This window comes from Neolamprologus brichardi, chromosome 7 (genome assembly GCF_056152115.1).
Source record: "Neolamprologus brichardi isolate AB-2024 chromosome 7, ASM5615211v1, whole genome shotgun sequence".
NCBI classification, from domain to species: domain Eukaryota; kingdom Metazoa; phylum Chordata; class Actinopteri; order Cichliformes; family Cichlidae; genus Neolamprologus; species Neolamprologus brichardi.
The window spans coordinates 43,803,129-43,823,177 of NC_142110.1; the positions used below are offsets into that span (position 1 = coordinate 43,803,129).

The 20,049-nt window shown below is 41.3% G+C and overlaps 2 protein-coding genes across 5 annotated transcripts in view; one reads left to right on the forward strand and one right to left on the reverse strand.

The window, feature by feature from the left end:
- Positions 1-13,221, forward strand: lhx6a (LIM homeobox 6a). Of its 3 annotated transcripts, XM_087843638.1 has the most exons (10): positions 1-179; positions 437-520; positions 1,355-1,426; positions 1,685-1,867; positions 3,630-3,751; positions 10,281-10,501; positions 10,846-10,946; positions 11,041-11,136; positions 11,289-11,463; positions 11,616-13,221. In XM_087843638.1, exons 2-10 carry the CDS (start codon positions 443-445, stop codon positions 11,693-11,695), a joined length of 1,128 nt encoding a protein of 375 aa, XP_087699764.1. In that variant the 5' UTR covers positions 1-179; positions 437-442; the 3' UTR covers positions 11,696-13,221. The 3 variants fall into 3 exon arrangements, with proteins under 3 accessions (XP_087699764.1, XP_035762830.1, XP_087699765.1); XM_035906937.2 differs by having other exon boundaries at positions 1-520; positions 10,284-10,501; XM_087843639.1 differs by lacking the exon at positions 437-520.
- The window catches only part of morn5 (MORN repeat containing 5), an 18,290-nt gene continuing 9,837 nt past the window's right edge, over positions 11,597-20,049 (reverse strand). The window contains exons 5-6 of one of the 2 annotated variants that reach the window (XM_006788777.3): positions 14,409-14,461; positions 11,597-11,834 (exon numbers count right to left, since the gene is read on the reverse strand). In XM_006788777.3, coding sequence (XP_006788840.2) covers positions 11,712-11,834; positions 14,409-14,461 — 176 coding nt within the window. In that variant the 3' untranslated portion in view covers positions 11,597-11,711. Of the gene's footprint in view, positions 11,835-14,368; positions 14,462-20,049 lie in introns of both variants that reach the window. The other variant, XM_006788778.3, reaches the window with a different exon arrangement.

The window sequence follows — 20,049 nt, forward strand, 5'->3', positions numbered from 1 at the left end:
CAGAGACACTCAGGTTCTCCGCTCGCCTGTGCAGCCCCGCAGGTCTCTGCTGAACCTCAAGAGCTTTTCTTTTTGGGGGGAGTTTTTACGAGGCGCCTCGATTTGATTCACTTCCTGTGGTCGGACCCCCGATCAGAAAAGGGAAAGAGAGAAGAAGAAGAAGACACAGAGAGAGAAACGTAAGAAATCTGTTGTGAAGAGCAGCAAGCAAAACTCTCCGGCGCTGCGTGGCTGCATCACTACCGTGACAGACCGTGTTCGTGTTTTAAAGAGACATTTTTTTGTAGAACAAAAGTGCGCGCCACAGTTCATTCATGGTACGGATATAACTGTTTTTCCCCATTTTTTACTTTTTTGTTTTCTTTTTCTTTTGTTTTTTCACGCCCATCGCCGACTATTCTCCTGATCCCTGACTCTGGAAACTCTGAGACGCCAGGGGTTCATGTACTGGAAAAATGAAGTGTTGTCCCCTCTTTCAGAGGGAAATAAAATTCTGTCCGAAGGAATCCCAACAAAGCAGGTACTGACACGCAATGTTTGGGCCTTTTTAGAAAAAGGTTTAAAATGACTCTACTTGCAGCTAGTCATATGTGCAGTGCGGATGCTATACTAGGCTCTAGTTTTACTGTGGGATATTTTCAACATGCCAGTTTCTTCTCTCACTGAACGGGACGGACGGCAGAAGCGCGCAGTTTCTTCGGCAGCCCCCCGGGGCGGGGATCGTGCGGGGATTTTTTTTTGTCTCTCCGCGATCTCACAAGAATCATGTTTCTTGTGTGTGTGTGAAGATCAGCTGCTTCTTCTGCGTATGAATGGCGTGATTTGCTGTCCGCGAGCCTCTCGAGCGCTGCCAACTCGCGTGAAGAGAATTAGATTTTAATTACAGCCATTAAAAATCAAATTTGCAATTCTTTGGGTGACCGTTGCCTTTTTTCCACCCTGATTGACAGTTGAAATTGACACTCCGTGTCCCTCTTATCCCCCCAGCGTTTCAAGCTATTTGTAATTACAGGTAGTCCCCCCCACCGAACACACACACACACACACACCACTCCACTCCCCATCCTCCAGTCTCGTGTCCTGGATTGCGAAGAAAATACTATTATTCTGAGAGGCATGGGTTAAGGGCAGGGGGAACAAAATCAATCCAATTTGAGATAGCTTCATTAAAACATTGCCTTTTGTTGCAGGGGGGCTTTTAAACAGGTTTAACCGGGGGTTTATTGTCAGGACTACTTTAAATAGGAGTAGCCTCGGAGAGCTGTCCGCAAATGTATCCCGAGGATTGCTCGGCTCAGCTGATGATGAGACGGAGAAAGTGATGACCTGCCGCTCACTGATCGTTTTCTTGTAGGTGATCTCCACCGAGCACCAGAGCACACCGGGAGCCTCGCGCTGCAGTGTGGACTCTAAGCACACGTCAATGGTGAGAGCTTTATTGCCCGTTTATGCTTTAAAACATATATGTTTAAAAAAGGCTCTTTCAGTGCGCCGATAGCGTGCAGCGGATGACCGTTTGCTGCTTTCACGCGCATTCACGCTGGCGAAAATTTGTGAATTATGCGCGCACTGCAGTGCAAACGCATGGTAAAAAAAATGGCGACACCTGAAAACTGTCAACGCGCTGATGAGGATGATCGGTGTGTGTGTGTCAGTGCTGAGCTCTGCTGATGCCCTCTTGCAGTCTCACTCGGACGGAGAATCCCAGCGGTCCAACATGGAGCGGGAGGACACCCGCTCTTCCCCCAGCACTCCGTCCACCCCCTCCGTGTGCTCGCCGACCTCCACCACCAGCTCGGTGCCGTCAACCGGGAAGAACCTGTGCGCCAGCTGCGGTCTGGAGATCCTGGACAGATACTTGCTGAAGGTGAGAGGCCGGCCGTACTTTTAGACTTTGTTTTCCTTTTTACATTAACAGACAGAAATAGTTCCTCTGCACAAGGCAATGGGGAGCTAATGAAGTAGGATGCTGTGCTGACTCTGCCCTTATTTTTGGATTTGGAGGCCCGCCTTAAGTTTGCACGGAATTTAACGCAATTTGGAGATTGAAAGCAAAAATAAATTAATAAATACAACTTCAAACTGAAAACAGAAGAAAAGAAGAAAAAGAAAAAAAAAAGGTTGCAATGATATTTGAAAGCAGCTATATGCCTGACTTACTTAAAACTTTTATTATCTTGTAGCCAACTCGGAAAACAGGAAAATACACAAGAGGCGATTTGTTTCTAAATCTCAGCCATGTTATCGCCACCGTAACATTTCAGGAAACTGAGATTAAACGGCGCTCTGTGTTTGGGAGACCGCAGACAGTCACAACAGGGATGTTTTGGTTCTTTTGCTGTTTCACAGCCAGGACGCCCTGCTTTTGTCGCGTGCGCTCGTGTGTTTCCAACCCCAAACAATCTTCACTAGTGCGCGCGCGGCCGTGTGTGTGTGTCAGGAAGTGTGAAGATCATTAGTTCGTTATCTGCCTACTTTGTTCTCCATCCGCGTTACAGATAAGACAAATGAGATTATTTTATTTAAATATTTAATGTCTGGTCTTAAATTAAACGTTTATGCTATTATAATAAATTAGTCACACTGAAATTTTTATTTTATTTTATTGTATTTTTCATGTCCAGAACTATTAGTTTATCTGCAATTATCTATAGAAGGCGTTTTGTCTATACATGTTGTAAATTCTCTGGATAGATTTAATTTATACGATCTCAAAAACTAAACAATTAAAATCTTTTGTGTGCAACAATTGTTTGTCTTCGTTATTTAGCCATTTTAAAAAAGAAGTAATATATTTTCCCCATGATTTTAAATGTCGGGACTGATTATTTAACACCGTATTCAAAATAATAATTTAAAAAACTCAAATTCATCAACGAAAAATATATCTATTAGGGCAAATAATAATAATAAGTACTGATAATCATTTAAGGTTATAAATATAAATTTAACATTAAGGCAAGTGTTTTTGGCAGCTTCCTTTAACTCTCATATGAATAAATAGACAAGCCGGATGTCTTTGCTGCCTGTAAGCTTGCAAAAGTATAATTAAAAAAAAAGGTTTTTTAAACATTTTTTAAATTATTGTTTTCCTAAACAATTATAGTGCTCTTTAACGAAGAAAAAAAATCCAGTCACAGAAAATATCGGTTGATGCCTTAATATTTCGTATAATATCTTAATTGCCAATAAAATATGTTTTAGGACAAAACAAACAAGCAAAAAAAAAAAAAACCCCTCCTAAAAAGCATATTGCTAAAATACAGATACATCTGTGATAAGCTGCACGCCTTATAGTTTCAGCATTATATTCATAAATGGCTCAAAATTGTGAGTTATTTTATTTAGAGTTTTTTGTATTGTATTTATTCGTTTAAAATAATGAGTAAAAATAAATTTTAAAAAATTGTTATAAAAAAATCCTTTATTTACAGCTCTCATAAACATTCAAAATAAGCTCACGATCGATCGGATTTGCGCAGGCGCGTTCATAACGCATGCTGCTGCATCACGTCAGTGTTCCACAGTGTGACAGAGTCATTACTCACCACAGCAGACACCCTAAGTCCTTAATGCGGCCTTATATCATCAGTTTGTGTGTGTTTGACACGCTTGGTGTCTCTTTGCAGGTGAACAACCTGATTTGGCACGTGCGCTGTCTGGAGTGCTCAGTGTGCAGGACGTCACTACGTCAGCACAGCAGCTGCTACATCAAAAACAAAGAGATCTTCTGTAAAATGGATTATTTCAGGTAGGGTAAGTTTATGGCCGTGTTTTCAAAATACCACGTCCGCCCCTCTGCCAGCAGAGCTCTCTCCCCCCCCCTCTCTCTTGTCGCACACACGTGCACTCACGCACGCTTATCCTTTGAAACTTATGCATGTGGGTTGCCTCATATATTCTTGAAAAGCCTTTTCAAAAACTGAAAGTGTGTAACAAAATAAAAGCTTTTGCCTACAGCGAAGGGCTGAAAGATTCACAGTTTTGTTATGGCTATCCAAAAAAAAAAAACCGCGACATTTTCAGCAGCTAGGCCTATAAAAGGAAAAACACTGGAGTGCTGCACTCTGGGAAAATTTCCCTAAAGTGTTTAAAAAGTTGTGGGCTGTGTAGTTTTACGCTATTTAAGGAAAAACGCTTTTGACCTTGTTATGACCAGCTTGTCTTTTACCGCTTTGATCATATCAGATCTTAAAAGGCAAATTAAAGTTAGCACACTTTAGTTTCTTTTCGCTTATTTATGCATTTCCAGTGCACTGTGCCAGACTGGCTGGGCGTGTTTTTGTGTTTTGCAACTGCCCGATCATTGGATCCTTTCTCCAGCATTTAGTGCCTAAAAGCTGGTGAAATCATTTTCTCATGACTCAGTCTTGAATGAGGTACAAAATGAACACACCACGTGCCACGATGCGCGCGGATAACTGTTTTAACACTCTGACAGGGACACGTGATGTAAACGGAAATTGGCGGAAATGCCAGTTTGAGCTGTCCGGATTTAGTCGGTCCCTAAAGACAAACAGAGCTTAAGTGCAAAAAAGGAAATTCCTATCTATTCTATAATAAAAGGATATGTCTCATTTTAAAAAAGCAAATACAATTTCAATTAGAGAATCAAGCCTAATAACAATAATATTAAAACCCTCAATAATGATTGTTTAGTAAACCTTAAAAATTAAATATCTCTGATAATATATCTAAAATAATACAAAATAAAATTGTATACCGTCTGTATACAACATGCCATGAATGTGTAGGCAAATTTTGTACAATTTTATTACAATACAAGCTGGACTAAGAAAGCCTGTCTGATGTTTTGACTCAGTTTTCTATTCCCTTTTTGTGTGTTTTTGTGAGTGCCAAGAGGAAAATATAAAAATGTGTGCAGGCCTGGGTGTGTGTGTGTGGTAGTACAGGGTTAAATGGGGTTCACAGCCACAGCAGCATCAGTATGGTAAATTTCTGTTCAGTAGCCTGGAGCTGGTGTATTAATCGTATGGACACGTGTGCCAATTTGTGCTTAACGCTCTGTGTGTGTGTGTGTGTGTGTGTGAGTGAGTGCATGGAGCTGCAAGTGAGCGTTAGTTTTTGTCTGATCAAAATCTGACACCAAGTCACTGCTCTGAGGTTTATAATCACCAGCAATTAGTTGTCCCCCCACCCCAGACCCTCAAGCCTCCAGACCAGCAATTAGACGGCCCCGAGTGTCTGGTCAGCATGTAACTCGTGTGAATGTGGCTTATGTCCAAACTGAAAACACACCCTGAGACGGATACCTGCACACGGACAAACATGTAATAAGAAACATAAAAACACAAATGTGAAACTTTGAAATGGGCATTAGCAAAAATGCCCAATGCAAACACCTGCACACATAATCCACCTACTCACACGCACACACTGGTCACCAACACACACAGATCTCTGTTTATTTATGCATGTCTAGCAGCTGCCAGTCATTTTGCTCATTTTTTCCCGAAAATGGACACTTTTGTGTTTGCTCTGCCGCACCATAATATTTTACCAACCCACCTCTGGTTAAATGCTCCCTCAGAATTTACCTCCACACTGATCACTGAGAGACTCAGAAATGCTTTTTAAATGTGGACGCTTAAATACGTCATAGTATCAGATCTCCAAAGATGGTAATGAATAAAACAGTTTAAGCTCTCTTACAGTCAAAGAGTTTTAAGCACTTGATTGTTTTAAGCTATATTGTCACTTGTTGGTAGAGTTGTCTTTCATCAGATTGCTTCTCTTTCTCCTCTGTGCGCCAACAAATTAAAACAGAGAAAACAATGTTGCGTCATCCCATTATAGGAGAAGTGGAACACTGCAGCAATTATTATTTCTTTTAATCCTCAAGGCATCTGACAAATATTTAGTCACTTACTCTTTAGCGTTTTAAAGACCTGAAAGTGGCGACAAATGTACATAATCAGACGCCAAAGACCTCAATAATATAATCTAATCTCTTTTTAGAATTACTGCAGTATTTTAGCCCCAGATATTAAAAGCCATTTGTCATTATTGTGCTAATTTAATTTTCTTTGCTCTGTAGTGGTTGATTTCTGCATCCTGGGTAAAAATGAAATGCGTTTGTTGTGTATAATGAGGGTCACTTAGGGCCTCTTTCTGGTTAATTTGGTCATAGATGTAGTTAAGTGGCATTTTCAAACCTATATGGTTGTTAATTAATTATTTAAACGCACAGAAAGCTAAGAAAATATTTAATTCATAGAAACTGGGGGTCTAAATTAAAATGTCACATAAACTGCCACATTTCCCCCTAAAATAAAACACATTATTACTCTTGTTATTTTTCCTAATTTTGTTTAAAACGTTTTTTAATAAAGGGTGTGAATGAAAAGGGTTTTTCTAGACAGATGTTTTATATGAAAAACGTATAGTTATTTTCACAAAATGCAAAGCAACTAATTTCCTAAATTTAAAAGTTTAAAAACTGGTCAAAGGACCTAAACTGCTCCACAGTTTACCTCACATTTGTCATCTATCTGCTGTACAGAACTATGACTCTAAAGACAGGGATGACAAGCACAGTCATAGAAGAGTTCATAATGCAGATACGCAGATTAAAAACTACTGCAAGAAGAGAATAGTTAGTATGGTTACAATATGTGGACGAAACCCCTCTTTTGCACAATAACATCAGTACTTTTGGATTCGATGTCCTTATAAGTCACTCTGAAAATGTGATGCTATTTTAAAAAATGCTGCATTGAAGCTTTGCTGCAGGGCTGGGGCCTGTGCAATGGTTACTTCTGTAAATATAAACTGTAATCTGGGTTTAGGCCAGATTTAAACTAGGCTAAACACCGGTGCAAGTCCAGATCCTTTGGGCTGCTTTCAAACCTCTGGAGATATTTCCTCATCTGTGTCAGCCTCTCATCTGGCTTTGGACTGACAGCTGCTTTAATGGGGCGTAATAGCAGGAAATCAGAGTGGGTTTCCCTCCATATACGTGTGTATGTGTATGCAGAGGTTGGGTGGGGGCGATGTCAGCGTTATAGGGGTGCAGGACAGAGCCCCCGCTGTGCCTCTCAAACCCATGTCAGGCCTTGGGGGCTTGCTTTCTCTCTCTCTCTCTCTCTCAACCACACACACATACGCAAACCATTTCTATATCAGCCTCCCCCCCCTCTCCCCCCTCGCCTCCTTGCAGCCCTCCCTCGCCTTGCCCCATAGAAACCCCATCCGCGTCCGTGAGCTGCAGGCCACACAGGAAGTTGCCCTAATCAGGGGCACCCCGTGACACTGACACTGTAACCAGAGTCCACGTATGTAATGAACTTCGTGGGTGAGATGTGAGCACATGTGGATGTGTGCATGTCTCTTTATGCGTGTGTGTGTGTGCGCGCTTGAATTTTTTTTATTTTTTTGCAATAATAATTATTCATCAACCACCCACCTCTGGTTAGCTGATTAGGTCTCCATAGCAACAAAGGAGAGCAGCAGCTACAGAGATTTTTATCAAGAAGCGAATGAATTAAAATTATAATAAGACATCTGTGACACACAGTGTTACGCTGCTCAGTTAAAGCGCTGCACTACATTATTCATGCCGAAAATCAGATTGGCTGTTGCAAAGAAAACTGCCCGTATTCCTAGTTACTACAGGCTAAAAGAGCAGCGGATGAGAGTGTCAAGGACTTGTATTTTCTGCAGGGTTTATCCATAAAACCCTGATCTATTAAAACCTGTTAAAAGACGTAAAGCATATGAAACATTTCCCCTCTTTTTCTCAGCTCAGAATCCTGTCAGCCTAATGTGAACCTCTCGCACACAAACCGCACAGCCTCTCTCAGGACAAATCTAATAGAGATTAGCATGTTCTCAGAGCACATCATAAATAATCCAAAAAACGTGTACCTCCTCAGGCCCCTCTTTCAGCAGCAGGTGAATTACTGTAAAAAAAAAAAAAGAGTAAAAATTAGACAGAATAAGGGGAGCAAATAGGAGAAGTCTGAGGAGGAAAGGAAGTTTTGCGGTGAGTGATATAAGGGCTGCGAGGATTGACACGGATCCAAAATAAACATCAGTTTTTTAGTGCAAAGGGAAAATAAGATACAGAAAAAGTATGGGTGCAGAAGTAGGAGGGAGGGGAGGAAGACAGAAGAGGAGGAGGGGGTTAAAACAAGGGATGGTTTGCAGCTTTTTCTGGGTTCTGTCTCAGACCATGAAACTGACAAGCTGTCATGCTGCATTAGCTGCAACGTTCCACAATGTTTTCCTCTTTACTGTAGAAACAGGCTCGACTTCTCTGTAACAGTCTGAAAGGATATCGTACAGTGAGCCGTGCAGTCCATTTGTCTCCCGGAGCGGCTTTAATGCCACATAAGGGGTTGTTTGGTTAAATCTGAACATATCAGAGACAACTTGAGCCCTTAGTGGGTGCCATGCCAGCCAATTTTCCTTGAAGGTCATCACAAGGACTCGCTGTTACAGTCGCACTGCTCCCCCCCCCCCCTTGATGAATACCATTTTTTGCATTTGTTGTGATATCTATATAATTTGTTGACCTGTGATGATAAAAACTAGGCTGACCCTCAAACAGTAGTCGCCTAATGATGCCCCATAAATAGTCTGCACCACACTACATGCATAAAAGTGACTTCTGGCAAACAAGCTCCTGCACATAAGGAGGGTTACAAGCTTGTGAGATGTCAGGGCCTTAGTATGCTTTCATCCTAGATAGAGTGGACTTGAGTGCACGCATACGCTGCCAAACCCACTCACTTGGCAGCCCTTGTGCTCCTCTGCACCCCCAGCTCTCTTTGCTCGCTCTCTCCGCCGCTTACGCTCTCCACTTTGCCATTTCCCCCAGCCCTACGACTCCCTGTCTCAGTCACTTACGTCCTCTCTCACTCTCTCCATGACTGTTCTTTTCCGGCTCCCTGCCCTCCGCCAGCTCCACTGACCTCTGACTTTAAATATGGTGCATGTTTGTGGCTGTGTATGGAGCAGCGAGCGAAATATCGGGGTGAGCACGGCTGATGAATGTACACAAATCCGGCTGTACAGTGCAGCACACTGCGCATGTTTACCCCCACCCCATTCCACGCCAGTTTTACCCTTGAAGAAGCACTTTCTTTCAGGCTGCTTACAAATCTGGCCTCCTCCAGCAGAATTGGCAGCTGCCGACCCCAACAATGGCTCTTAACATAACCATAACCATCTCCAACCTAAAGCGTTTGATACCCATTAAAACCCATAATGGGTCCTTCAAATGAGGCGCTTAATATCTTTTTATTCTTGTGCAAAACAGGGAACATCTATAATATTTCTGTTGCAATAAAATGGAGATTTATTTGGATACTCCACAGACCCAGCTGCACAGTAAACACAATCTCGTGAAGGGATATGAGATATTCGACATTTTTCCCCTAAACAAGTATCATCTGTATTGCCTATGTCTGATATATCTTATTTCATAAAGCACAAGTGCTGCAGCTCAATTTGACTAATTTCTACACACATATTACTAATGTACTAATAAATTTGAAAATACTTTTTTAATATTTGGGATTTACATTTTTTTTTTTTAGAAGAAAGGCGACCGACATACGGGATAGGAAGGCCTTTTTGTGGGATTAGTTATAAATCTACAGCAGCCTTTATTTCTTCTTTGAGCCCCGTGTCCCGTTTTATCCCCCTCATTTAAAACATTTAAACTAAGCAGATGTTCAGCTATCTTATTTCTTGCTAATGAGGAATTGTCTTGAAGCATTTCTAGCCTTACATCTTTGATCCTCTTTCTCTCTCCCACCAACCACCCATCCATAACAGCAAGTCAGGTGGTTTGGGTTTATTCACCGCCAACCTCGCTGTTGCTATCAGTTACAGCGAGGCGATCTAGAATGATGTCATCCGGGTTTTTCTTCATCTTCCACTGTGTTTAAAGCCAACCTGGCTTATGTGTGTTTGTGTGTGTGTGTATATATGTGTCAGGGGCTTCATGCATCAGTCAGGAAATTGCAGGTGTTGGTTTGTTTGCATTCAAGGCTCAGCTTGCAGCCGCACTCAGGAGTCTTTTCTGAAAGCCATATCCTCCTCCTCCAAGGTTTCCTTTAAAGCTTCTGAGCTTTGCCAGAAATTAAAAAACAAATTCATGTCAAACTTCACTTCAAGAAAATATTCTCAAAGAAAAGGAAGTCACTGTGTATGTTTCATTTTCTGTTCTGCAACAATTTTATCTTTTTCCCTTTTTTTTTTTTTTGCCCATAATTCCTCATTCTCCTGCTCTGTTCTTCTCCCCCTCACAGTAGGTTTGGTACTAAGTGTGCCCGCTGCGGGCGGCAGATATACGCCAGCGACTGGGTGCGGCGTGCAAGGGGAAACGCATACCACTTGGCATGTTTTGCCTGCTACTCGTGTAAGAGGCAGCTGTCCACGGGAGAAGAGTTTGGTTTGGTGGAGGAGAAGGTCTTGTGCCGAATCCACTATGACACCATGGTGGAGAACCTCAAACGAGCAGCTGAGAGCGGTGAGTGGTTGGGTAAATGACAAGATATATCTGAAGCTGTGCTTTTCAGCAAATTTATTGTCTGATTGAATCATTCCTTGTCATAACTATTTCAAATGATTGATATCTGTTAATTTTCTGAGAACGGTAATACCTACAGAATTAGCATGTTATGCTGCAAGAGCGGAAAAGTAGGCCACGGCTCTTAAATTTGGGTCCCTGCTGGGGCATCAAAACTCCTGAGGTCCCTTTGATATGATACATTTTTCAAGTCCTGTAGACTACCTATGTCTCCTGACATCTATAGTCACTTTATTTATCACTGAACTATTATCTGACTTGCATGTGTGTGTGTAATTGTTTAGGCAATGGCATCACATTAGAGGGAGCAGTTCCAACAGAACAAGACAGTCAACCCAAACCGGCCAAAAGAGCACGGACATCGTTCACCGCAGAACAGCTACAGGTGAGAAACGCTCTCAGCAACACCGAAGTGCACAACGTTGATTTACTGTGCCAAAGCCCTGACACAGTACCTAATATTTTGTCTCATTGTGCAGATCATGCAGGCACAGTTTGCTCAGGACAACAATCCGGATGCCCAGACGCTACAGAAGCTAGCCGACATGACAGGCCTAAGCAGAAGAGTCATACAGGTGAGCAGTGTGTATAAAAAGCACGAATGGATGACGTCAATATAATTAAATGTTAAAATGCTAAACTAATGGAACACATTCTTACAGTACACTGAAAAGACAAACTTTAAGAATATAGCCACATGATGTCTGGTTACATTGCATCTTCATAGGTGTGGTTTCAAAACTGCAGAGCAAGACATAAAAAGCACACGCCCCAGCACAGCGGGGCTCCTCAAGGTCATCCTCAGTCCAGGATACCCTCATCTCTGCCCGATGAGCTGCATTACTCTCCGTTTGGCAGTCCCGAGCGAGCGCGCATGGTGGCCCTTCATGGGTACATTGACAGTGAGTTATCATTTACTGTGGTGTAAATAGGCACATCATTTTTAGTATTTGTTTTGACTTCTTAAATTATGGGAGTTGCTTTGTAAGACACACATTTTGCTTTTCTTTTGTTTTTTTTTAATCTTGTGTGTTTTTTATGATTTGCTCCCCAGGTCATCCCTTCTCTGTCCTGACCTCTCAGAGTCTCTCTCATCAGGCCATGTCGCTGCCTCAGCTCCCCCTCAGTCGCTAGTTCTCCGACATGGCCCTTATGACCCCTGACCTCCCGATCCCAACCCCTGATCTAACATCAGTGATGTCTCATGAACCAACTCGAAGGTCATCCAGGAGTCAGCGTGGAGAAGAGACAAATATTGCAGGAGCCTTGTCCACTGAAACCAGAAAAAAAGAGAAATGGATGAACGAGATAAAAGCTAAAAACCATCTGTGATTATGTTCTTTTCTGGGGATAGGACTTCCAAAAATGACTTGGAAGCGTTTATCATTAAACTCACAGACTATGTTTCACACGGACCCTTTTGCTTCACGTGTACAGCATCCTCCACTCTACTCAGCCACCACCTAATGTGGAGGTGAAGGGAGCTTTAAAGGGATAAACTGAGCAAGGAAACTTCTTGAAGTGCTGTCAAAACACGAAGAGAAATTTAAAGGGGAACTATCTTTGTGGCCCAAAGGCCACAGTAGACCACATTGGAGGTAAGGCTCCTGGCTCTTTTCTCTCTAAGCAACCATGAAGGAATCTAAATATAACAGGAATCTTTGATTGTTGAAATATTTTTTATTTTGGAATGACATATTGACTTTATGACGTCTCAGAAAACCAGAAACTTCCTCCTTCCTTTCCCACCGAACTGAGGTGCAGAATTAGAGACAAGAAAATATTATGTGCCTTATCTTTTCCAAAGTGATATTTCTCACTAAACATTTAACTGTTATTACGCAGGAAAAATTATGAGACTCCTAAATCTTCAATTGGCAGAAAATCACAAACTATTTAATAGACTCTGTTGTAGCATTTTGTCTGTTTACCATTAAATGAAGCCGCAAAGGACAACATTTGAGCTGTTACGTGAATAAAACACCGGTTATAAGCAGGAGTTTGCAGACTTTAAACCGTCACAGTCCTGTTTAAAGAGGAAAGTCTGAGATGACCATACAAGTCAAACTTCACATTCCTGCAAAATCAGACCACATTTCCAGATTTTCCCACAGATGTATTGTTACTAATTTATAATTTATAAGGTTGCTTGTTCAGCCTCTGTGTGTGTGTGTGTGTTCCACACAAGCAGGCAGGGAATATTGTATTGGTACAATATGGACAGTATAAAATGACTGGCTTTGTACATATTAAGACGTGTGTGTGTCTGTGTGTGAATGTGTGAGTTTTGGCAGGGGTATAGAGTGTGCATTTGTATTTTAGTTCCATGGCCATAGTGTGAAGAACAGGATCCAACAAGACCTCAATGTCCTTGTATTTATTGAGATGGTAAATCCCTGTAAAGCACTTTTTCCCCCATTTGAAATGTTTTTTTTTTTGTTTGTTTGTTTTGTTTAAAAAAACATGAAATGAAACAAAAAAGTTTATTTGATAGACTGTGCATCATAAATGTTTTGTGTAATAAAATGCAATAAAATAGAATGTGATATTTTTTGGTGGCTTTGGATCATTTCTGAGGATAAACTAACAAAGCAATTATTCACGTTTAATTTTCCAAAACATGTCAACTGCAAAGAACAGACAAGCGTGTAAGATGATTAAATCGGGCTCAGATGGAATGAAGTTTCAAATGGTAAATACACAAATAAAATCCATAAATATAAAGTAACTCTGTGTTCCATGTGTATTTTTTTAAGTCAGGCATTGTGTTTTGCTGTAACTTCACTTCTTGTGTGTTTACTTTAGCATTTGTGCTTAATTTAGTGGTTAACAGTGTACATCCTCGTGTGTGTGTGTGTGTGTGTGTGTGTGTGTGTGTGTGCGTGTGTGTGCTGGGTCTGCATTTTTGTGCAAGACAAAGCGTGCATTATGGGAAATTTCTCCTGCTCTCAAGGGTGTTCATTCATTATTAATTTTATTTGATATTTTTAAAAAGATGATCTGCTAATGGGAGTTTATGGCGATATGTTGAAGAGTAATTTAATGAGTGCCTGACGCTCGCCCAGCAGATCAAAGCCTTGTCAATGTTACCTGCTAATTTCCTATCTTTGGCAAATTACCTCAGATTGTAGTTTAATACACTCACTTTTGAATGCCTGCTAAAATCTTTCATTTAGGCATGAAAAAAACCCTGCAAAAAAGCACCAAAACCCCTCAAAACCAACCCTCACACATGAATGGCGCATTTGTGTTACACCAGCAATCTGTGGTGTTTTGCACATCATTAATTCACTGTAAATAAGTCAATTCTTATTACAGGGATGGGAAATGTGTTGTTGGATAAAGTTAGAATAACAGAGTTGTTTGGGCAGCATGTATAAAGACTGTTTAACCCAGTTGGAAACTGATTGCCTGTCCTAATTCTTCTGGGTGTGAGATGTAGATCTGAAATAATACAGTATGGCAATCAAAGCACGTAATAAAACTGGATGTATTCTGTGCTGCCTGTAAACTGATTGTAAATGTATTTCCCAGATTCTTTCCATTCCTCTAGCTCCCTCTCTGTAATGCATACAGTATTATGGAAATTAAGATGAATGCACTGAAAGGCGGCTGTTGCACCTCCCAGAATTCATAGGCCACAGCAGCAATGTGGGTGGGGGGGAAATAAAACGAGATGATTTAAAAGCATGGACTTGACCATTTACTTTTCAGTCATTAATGCAAAATGTAATACAAGACAGAAATTCCCTATAGCTCGGTTTTAATAAATAACATGCTAAAAGTTAACATTGCTGCTCTCCTCACATCTGGCTGCAGCTGATTTTTCCGGCTCAGCGCCACAAACCTCATCCCAAGCCTTCCGACAAGTCCGCACAATCCACTCATGCTCCTGGTCATCTGGTGGAAAGATCCAAAGGGAAATTATTAGAATTTTTATCTTTTTATTCTTCTTTTTATTCCAGATAAAAGTGAACCATTTAACCATTCTTTTGACCTACACTCTGATAATACAGATTTAATCATATAAAGGCGCACAGCAAGAAGCATTTTTGGTTGAACTCGCTTAAAACGTTTAAATCAAAGACCTAACAGCAAGCATTATCACACCGCAGGTCGCACTGATTTCGAGGCAGCACCGTTGAAGTGCCATTTAAGTCTCGGTTAAATCTGTCAAAGCAAGATAAGCCCGACAATTAGCAGAAAATAACTTCTCAGAGCCACTTCAGACACCAATAAATAATAACCCCCACACAAAAAATGGACGCCAATTTTTTTTTCCTTTCTTCTTCTTCTTCTTTTTTCTTTCTTTTTTTTTTTTTAACCGAAACGACTGCCAGAGGAGATGATAATAAACCAGTTTTTCGTTGTTAAAAACTGAAACGAGGAGCTAATTGCAGGGGAAGTCGGCTTTTCTCTCTGGAGCGCGCGCAGCTGCACGCACTTGAGCGGCTCGCGGGCCTCACCCCTAGGTTCGACCGCGCGCGGGGCTCCATTGTACAGAGGAGCAGGTCTGCAGCTCTCCCGCTGATTGTGTGTAATTGCCGGCCGAGGGCGTCAACACTAACAGCCTCTTCAAGTGTGAAACGGCCTCTCCCCTCATTCTCTCCCTCTCCTTTTCTACCTGCTCTGATCGGGAGGTCAATTGAACGCGACGGACACGCGGGCAGCTGCCGCTGCGGATCTTTGTAACGCATTTTGTTAGCGGAAAAGGTAATTACGGCAGCTCACACATAACTGAGCGGCCACGAGACTGACCTCAATTAACCACCAACCCCCCAAAACCTTCCTTAATGATAATTAGATTGGGGGGCATTTTCATATTTGCTGCAATTCCGCTCTCTTCAGTGTTGGCAGCGTTTATCTCTGGATTTAAGTCACGTGTAATTGGCACCTAAAGTTAGCTGAGGGCACAGGTGGCTGGCGTATTTACATGCGAGGACAGCACTTTTTTGTGATTTTTAAATTTAGCAGTTTTGACGGTGGTAATTATCAGGCAGGATGGGTATAACTGCAGTGATATCCCGGGGTGTGTGTGCGTGTGTGTGTGTGCGTGTGTGTGTGTGTGTGTGGGGGGGGGTAATTATAAGAAGGAAAAGCAACACAACAATAACAGAAACAAATTCATCAAACAGTTTTCTGGTCAACTAACAACCTACATGGAGAACCTTTATGTGAGTGAGTGAGAGGAGGGGAGTGTGTGCAAGCGATAATGGCACCTTGTTAAAGTCTGTTTATCTTAATCCTCAAAATACACTCAGAGAGAAAAGTGTTTCCTTCCAGCCTAATGGCAGTGGTGTAACACACATGCACACCTACATACATACATATACATGCACACAAAGATATACAGGATGGCTTAACTACAAAAACAAAAAATGGTTTTCTTGTAGCACAGTGGTTGCATAAGAGATGAACAAGGTTCTGCTGAAGTAAATCCAGAATTTGGATAATATTCACAGGAACTCTGTGACTCGCTGAGAAACGACCTGACCCTTCACCGGTGCGATCGATGGAGCACACTTTTGGTTTCTAAGCAAAGGCTCTACAGTGGAAATCAACAAAATGAACACTTAGACAAACATTCAAACATACATGAATAAGTCATCTGTCTCCAATTTTAATGTGGTTTTGTGTCTTGATGACACAAACATACAACATGAAACAGCGATGGTTTTACAATTTCTAGCTTTAAATGTATTAATCCGTCTGCCACGGCTCACAGGATTAACACAGGAATCCTGTTTTATAGGAAAAGCAGCGTGAGGATATGTTGCACTCCCCAGCGGACCGGCTGATTTTTATCTGTCTGTGAAACACCTTGGCTGGAAGGGGACAAAGGGAGGGGCCGCGCTTTGGTCACCAGAGAGGTGTTTTCCTTGGCAGTGGAATGTGTTCGGTGTGCAGCTTGCTCTGCGCAGAGTCTCAACTGGAAGCGGTTATTCCAGAAACAGGAAAACGCTCCAAATAATATGGCAACACATGGCCCCTTCTGAAGCTGGCTGTTGCCAAGACAGAATGCAGTATTCACAACTGATTGTGTGTGTGTTTGTTTGCAGTAATAACAGAACGTATTCAGGCACTCGCCAGTGGAGATTTCAAGCGCAGATGTGACCTATGCATCCCTCATTCTTTTTAAATTACAGTTTCACAGAGCAATGCAAAATGTCTTAGTACCTTCAAACTTTTAGCAGCAATCTTCATCAGCGATGGCTAATTAAAGTACTAATGTATGTCCCTGGAAGTCTGCAGCAAAGCAGATTAAAAATAGCCTTGTGAGCTGTTTGTATTTAAAAAATATTTAGTCTGTTGATTGTGTGATTTGGACTTAACATTTAACAGTAATCATTTCCCTGTGTTGCAGTCTGTTGGTTTTAATTAAGCTGCGTTTGTCTGTGACACAGTGAGGGTGGAAAGGCACAACTGTTGTAATGATCTCATCATAATGAAAATAGAAATTATTTAAAAAAAAACTGCTTCAGAACTGCAGTCTAAAGAAAAATCTATAGTGTTGTTTGTTTTCACATCATGTACATTTATCAAACCTTCTCACCTACAGGCTATCTGGTTCTTTTAAACTGGATTAGAAAATCTCAACTGATTTAGTGAGATCACTCTTAAATAGGGATGGGTATTGATAAGATTTTCACGATTCCGATTCCATTTTCGATTCTGTTTAACGATTCGATTCTTTATTGATTCTCTTATCGATTCTTTTTAAAAAAGGAGAACACTAAGGTCTAATAGCTTAGAACTTTGTTTTATATCTTCTCTTTGAACAAGATAGAAATTTAGGAGTAACATGGCCTTACAAACCCAACAGTGAGATCTTAAGAGATCCACAGCCTACGGCTCTTCAGTGGGGTGTCACAGGGTCCCCAGGAAAAAAAATTGTAAATGTAAAATTATAAAATAAATATTCTTCTGTAGCAATAACAAAGTATAACATAAATTATTCTGTAGCAATTACACAAGAATATCCAGTAATGTCCCTGCCTACAATTAAACACATTCACTTACCGAAAATCGGGGCATCTGCTGTGGCAAATGGGTTCAAGCCTTTTACCACAAACTTAGTCACTGCTCGGTGACATTCGTCTATCCTGGCCTGAAAGGAGACGCTACCGGTAGACTGCAGCGAGAACTGCCAGCATTTGAGCCAGACTCTGTCTGACTCTCTCATCATGGTCACCTAAATGCACAGTAATGGCAGGTTTGGTAATAAGGCAGATCGCGCTAACATAATATGCACTGTTAGTTGATTATTTACCTGCCGCATTAACGGGAGAGGACGTGCAAACGTTACCGCTGCTGCTGGGTTGAGATTCACGAGTCCGGAGTGGAATTAAAAACACGACATTCATTTAAGGTTATCGCATGTTTTGTAAGCAAATGCTTTTGCATATTTGTAGTGTTTCCTCCCTTAATGAAATATCTACTTTTCAAGTATTGCAAGCTGCCCTGTTGTATAACCAAACTTTTGTGCGTTTGAGCCACCATGTTTCCTGCCAGGTAAATGACGCTCCACAACGTGGTGACGTCATTCGGGGCGACTGGAATCGATAAGGGAATCGTTTGCAAAAATGGCAAACAATTCCAAGGAATTGAAACAGTGGGAACCGGTTCTCAACAAGAACCGGTTTTCGATACCCATCCCTACTCTTAAAGTTAGAGCACAAAGGTGCTACCTCTATCTGCTGCTTGACATGTACTATACTCTTATTTTCCTTTGGTTTATTCTCCAGGTGAGCAATAAGTAACCTACTGCACAACCTACAAACTGCTGTGGGACTTAAGGAGAGGTAGTAAAACCAGAAACAAAATCTGCAATAGATGAATGTGTATTTTGAATTGCTTTCAATAACTGCACAGTGCACACTTCCTTTTTTCCTGTCCTCTGTTCAAATCAGGAGGTAGCTTTGTATCCAAGTGACCTGTCTGACTCCTGCTCGAGACCCTTTTTCAAACTCCCTTCTTCCAGTGTCATCCAACCAAAAACAATAACTGTGCGGAGCTGTGCCAGTCTTTGAAATGCCTCTCGAATCCTAACGAGAAATTATTTTAACTGAGGCTATGAAATCACTAACTTTAGATTTAAAAAAAAAGAAAAAGATAATTCTTTGCTTGATTTGAATCATAAAACTAATTTAGCAGATAATTTAGGATGGATTAGCTTTTCAAGACTGTATGACCTTAAATGAAATAATAAACAGCAGCCAAGAACAACACACTGACTTCATGCGTCAGCGTGTTGGAGGAGGACACTTATCGTCTATCGGTTAAAAAGATCATTCCGTCGGCTTGCAGAGTCATTTTGGTCAATGATTAAAGTGAATATTTGTAATGGGTTTTGTGGAATTAACTGAGCAGACCACATGGATTCAGAAAGAGACGGTCATCCATTACTGTTGTCACTGTTTGAGTTGCAACTATTTGGCGTTGGCATTTATCCAGAGTAACTCACGTTTGAGGAGTGGTTTAGGGTTTGGTGCTGAGCTTGAGTAAACGTGAATATGAGGAACAAATTCCCAATCGTTCTATTAATGGCCAGCATCCTCTTTCATGAAATACATCTGTATCTGTATCTGAGGCTTATAAACCAAAAGAGCACCGTAGTTGAGAATGAGTGTGGACAGCCAGTGTATTTGCAGATTGTAAACAGACTGTATATAAAAGATGGAAGTGCAGTCGCTTTGCGCGCTTTCCAATGGCCAGCAGAGGGCATTAGGAATGACCTCGGTAAACATTTTTCTGAGAGGTTCGCAGTCTCAGTCACTGGTTTCTTATTGGATACAGCATTTTGTAAATTATGATCAGCATCAGCCAAAAGGAGGAGAAAACAATGTGTTTTAGAGTAACAATGCCCTTTGAGTTCTTTGTTTCTGGTCCCAAAACATGCTTATCTCGAGGCTTTGGCTTTGGACTTTGCTAACCAAAAAGTACAATCAGCCTGGCTACAGCCGTCTTAATACACAACGTATAGTTCGAACTCACTCTTGAATCCTCTTCCCTGTAGCTATTTTGTATTTTGTGTCTACTCCCCCCACTTTCCATTATCACTATCACTCTACATGGTCCGTTTTTGACAAATCCCTCCATACATACAGGTACTGACAAGAAAGCGCTTTGACTCCAAAAATAATCTAAAACCTCTTGGGGAAAATTATCAACAGATCCTATTGTTTTGCTGCTTGGCGCTGTTCCAAGAAGGACTGTTTGTCCAAGTTTGCAACGGCTTCTTTGCAGAAGGTCCGATTTGGTGGGTAAGGAAAGTTTAGCCAGATATTTCCAAGCAGCAACTTGTGGTTCCAGTGGGTAAAAATAATAATTTTTGCACCTTAAAAACAAAACAAAAACAACATGAGACTTTGTCTTCATTGGCTCAATTTTTCCCCACAGCGACATAGGGATCTCCTTCCTCTTACTTGCTGCATGCAAACTTCTCCACTGGGAGGGCGGGCCTTCCCTGTGCCCCATCATCCCCGCAG